The 4193-nt window shown below is 56.7% G+C and overlaps 1 protein-coding gene across 1 annotated transcript; it reads left to right on the top strand.

Annotated features, from left to right (window-relative positions):
• Positions 1-378: 378 nt before the first annotated feature.
• Positions 379-674, top strand: H257_18387 (hypothetical protein; the record flags this gene model as incomplete). Its single annotated transcript, XM_009847429.1, has 2 exons — positions 379-514; positions 658-674. The coding sequence occupies 2 exons, from the start codon at positions 379-381 to the stop codon at positions 672-674; spliced, it is 153 nt and encodes a 50-aa protein (XP_009845731.1).
• Positions 675-4193: the final 3519 nt, after the last annotated feature.

Here is a 4193-nt window from a genome sequence, read left to right as displayed (position 1 = left end):
TACCCAGCAACGTTTCATGTTTCCGGAGGTCTCACCATTTGGATTCCCATTGCAACCACAACATAGGAACGTAATGGGAACCCAATGATTCAGAGTGGATGGAAGTAGCAAGTCGTGATTACTACATTTCATTCCCAACATTAAGTACTGACCGTGAGCAATCATTCCATGCCCTTTAGGGTTGACTTGGACAGCATAATCAGTGCAAATTCGCCACTTCAACCAAGTTGTGTGACAGAGTTTCGCCATTGTACTTGTTCATGAGTAGTTCATAAATCAAAAAGGTCAAATGCAAGTGAACTTTCACCAAAATTGGCAAATTTGTACCATATATCGAGGTTTGAAAGATATGGGTACACGTGTGTGGAGGCAACGGCGATGACAACGCTGCACCAGATGCACACGTCTTCCAACGAGTCGGTCAACTTTCTCTGTGGCGAGTTCATCCAGAGTGTTCGCGCCGTGTTTGTGATGCTGACGCTGACGCCCACCGCATGTGGGATCGCATGGCGTGGTACGGTGTCGCATGTGATATTGATATTGATATTACGCTGTAAAGTTAAAATCACTCAGCGGGCACTTAATGGCCTCGGCCGCGTACTAGCTGCATTGGCAGCTAGCGCACTTAAATACTTGCAAACCTTGTTGTGGTTCCAGGGGATAAGGAGGCTTAGGCCGCTGGTGGAGGTATCCCTGGGTCCGGAGGCAGGCGTGGTGGCCGAAGTGGAGGGTCGGCGTAGCCTACAAGAGGGCGGGGGGTAGTGAGGAGATCTTTCGGCTGTGCCATTGTAGTGTCTTGGCTGCAAGGTGAGCCCTGCGGGCACGGATGCGTCGATCATGGCCCATGGGGGCGGCATCATGGTAGCGGCGTTTGAGCCGGATGTTGTTATTTACCTCGGTGTGGAGGGGTAGTTTCGCTGCGGTGCGTATGTGGTCCACATTAGTAGTGCATGTCGATTGCCAGTGGTGACGAAGGGCGGCCCAGTGCGCCTTGAACCATTGAGTATGGAGACGAGGAGTGTAGAGGTGGGTGAGGGCGGCTGCCCAGGCTCGTGTGGTGTGTGTCATGGTGGGGAAGGTTTTCCAGCCGGAGGTAGCTTGGTAAATGGCCGGAAACTGTGTCGTGAGGTATGCCCGTGTGTCAAGGGCATAATGGTCGTATGTGGGGATGAAGGATTGGACCCAGTGGAGGCAGTGTGTGGGGGCACTAAGTAGTCGTGGGATGGCCTTCGTGGTAGTTTCTTCTGGGCGGAGTTGAGTGGTCGTCGGAGCCAATGGGTAGCGTCGATTAATGTGAGTGCTGATGGCCAGTGCTGCTGGGCAGAGGTGAGTAGGGCTACTGTGTTGCCAGTGGTGATGAAACCAATGTGGATTGCGGTGGGATTGCCGGAAGCGAGTTTGCACCCAGGTTGGGGTAGGGGTGTGGTATATGGAGAAACATGATGGAGTTTGTTCTGGCCCGGGGGAATGGTGAGGAGCCATGTTGTTTGGAGCTGGTCAGCCATTTTATGGCCGCAGGAGCCATCGTGTACGACAAACCAGTAGGTGGCCGGTATTTGGAGAGAGATAGCGGCTTGTATTGCCGTGGTTAGGAGGCGCCACCAAGTGGAGATGTATGTGCTGTGTGTGGCATCAATCCACCAGTGATGGTTCGTTCGGGGGCGGGGGATGATGCAGTGGGGGGAGTGTCCAAGTGGGCCCTGAAAAGTAGCACCATTGGGGCCGCCCATCCACTGTCCGAACCAGAAGTCGAGTGGTGCAAGCAGGGGGGTGGAGCGTAGGGCGGTGTGATATAGCCAGCGCGGTAGTAGGGATCCCGGCTTTGGGCACTGTTTCGTTTCCCAGGATTGCTGGGAGGTGGCTAGCATGAGGGATTCTGGTCGGGGGGGTCCAAGGAGGTGGTGCATGTGTAGGGCATGTACACAGCTGTGCGCGGTAAGGGGGATCATGCACATACCCGTGTTGGGTGATGGGTGACCGCCGCGGGTTTCCATTGTGGGCGTTTAGGTCCAGGCCAGAGTTGTGCTATGGTGGTGCCATGTCCAGGGATGTATATGTCTTGGTCTGGTAGCCGGCCTTGTTGAAGGACCGCTTGTGTAGCGAGAAGGATGTGTTGGGTTAGTGGGACGGCCTTGGGGCAGGTGGGAGTTGTGAGGCCGAATCGGTGTTCCTGCAGATCGGGGCACGTGCGGCAGTAGGCCTCCCAGCGTGGTTGTATGCGGTGTTTTCGGGCGTTGGTGTGTAAAGTATAGCATATCGCGCAAGTAGAAGTTGAGGGCGGGGGGGTCCCATGTACATATGTCCCCGGTGGGGAGTCGGAGTGGCTGAACTGTCTGGTTTGCGGGCTTGTACCTTGGGCCAATTCCAACGTCCGTACACTGCACCTAGCCATGGGGCCACCGCCCCAGTGACCGGCCTGCCGTGTTCTCACGCAGCTCCCATGAGTCTGGGATAATGAGGTGCGCATGATTCGTAAGTGGAAGGAGCTGGTGGGCTAGGGTGGCAAGTGAGTCCGCTTCGGCGAGCAATAGGCGTTTTGTTCGGAGGGTGGGATCGGTCGTGTCATCGAGGTCCTGGTGCGATCGGGTCCAGTCGCCGGTAAATGTTCCGTTGTCTGTGAAGAGCGCCATGGGTGAGCGGAGTTCGACCCTGTATATGTTGCTGTAGCGTGGGAGGCCACCGCGGCGTTTGAGGGATCTGGCGAGAACAACTAATCCAATGGCTTTTGTGTTGTCGCAGATTTGGAGCGCAGCATCTCCAGAGTGATGGAGGCCCACTTGCAGGCTATGGAGTTCACAGCGTGTGGGTGTGATGTGGTTGGCGTGTACTTGGATGGACCCAGCGAGGGTAGTACCATCTCTGCCCATGTAGCTCCATGTACTGTGCGCGGCCGGGGTTCCTTGGTGCGTGACGCTGCCGTCACCCACCACATGGGTGCGTACATCCCGTCGGGGGAGGGTATGTAGACCGTACGTCGGTGTGCTGTGGTGCGGAACTACAGGGTAGTGTGGGATGCAGGCCGGGTGATGCCAACCTCCACAATCGCGACAGATGTTAGCGTCCGCTAGGCGGTGACAGGTGGTACAGGCTGGCGTCGCGTTTGGGGGGGGCTGATGCCACGTAACGTTCGGTACCAGGTCAGTAGTTCGCCCGGTAGTTGAGGCAATGATGGTACGATTGGTTCCCCTTTGTGGGTGATGTGTGCGCGTGGGTTGGTCCAGGCCGTGTCAGTCCAGGGAATAAACTTGGGGCGTTGGGCTCGGCTGGTGGGTTAGGAGGCTGCCTGTAAGTACAGCACAGCCCGTAATGGGTACAAGGCGGTGTCGGCCTCGTGCTTCGCGTGGTGTTGGGGAGTATCAGAGGTCAGAGTCTTTACGTAGCTCATGCCAGAAGGTGACGGCAATCTCCGTGCCTTCCTGGGTTTGGCGCGTTTGGAGGCTAGTTCGTCGTCCAATGCGGTAGCTGAGGGTGGGGGGTCGGTTATCGGGGTGAGTTAGGTGGTGTGGGTTTACTAGCATGGCGTGAACCGGGATATGTAGAGTTTCGTAGCCCTGTGTGGGGACAAAATATGTGCGACCGAGGGTGTGTGTGAGGTATGGTAGGGACGTGCGGTAAGGGTTTGGCTGTGGGGGAGGCAGGTGTTGGGTGGTAGGATGGGGCCCCCACTGTAGCGTTTGTTGTCGAAGTACCGGTGGGACGGGTGGCTCAGCCTTGGGGATAGGGTCCCAAATGGGTGCAAACCGTTGGAGCGTGAGATTTGTCCATCCAAATTTCGTACGGATGGACGGTAAGCTGAGCAGCATGGTGCCCTTGTGATTTGTGATGTCCCCCACCCAGCGTACCTTTTTGGCGTGGAGCTTGTTGATGGAGATGAGGGTCGTGCTCAGGGCCGGTGTAAGGTGAGCCCAGATTGGGCGGTCGTTGGGACGAAGCGGGCGGCTGGCGGCTGGTTGGTGCCATTGCGTAGTGATGGAGAGGGCGGGCTGGAAAGTGGCAAGGCCCCGGAGCATCGTGCCTAGTAGTGTGCCGTCTGCGGCAGGTGGGTGTATGCGGAAGGCGAGGAGGTGGTCAGTAAGCCCGCTATCCAGTTGGTAGGCCTCGAGTGATTCCATGAGGAGGTCATGTGTAGGGGAGCCTCGGTCGTTGGCAATACGGAGGAAGTGGTATAAGAGTTGGCTGTGGCTGAAACGTTC

The sequence above is a fragment of the Aphanomyces astaci genome (assembly GCF_000520075.1).
Source record: "Aphanomyces astaci strain APO3 unplaced genomic scaffold supercont1.159, whole genome shotgun sequence".
Lineage (NCBI taxonomy): Eukaryota > Oomycota > Saprolegniomycetes > Saprolegniales > Verrucalvaceae > Aphanomyces > Aphanomyces astaci.
Note: the sequence above shows the minus strand (reverse complement) of the source record. Positions and strands in the feature narration are given on the sequence as shown.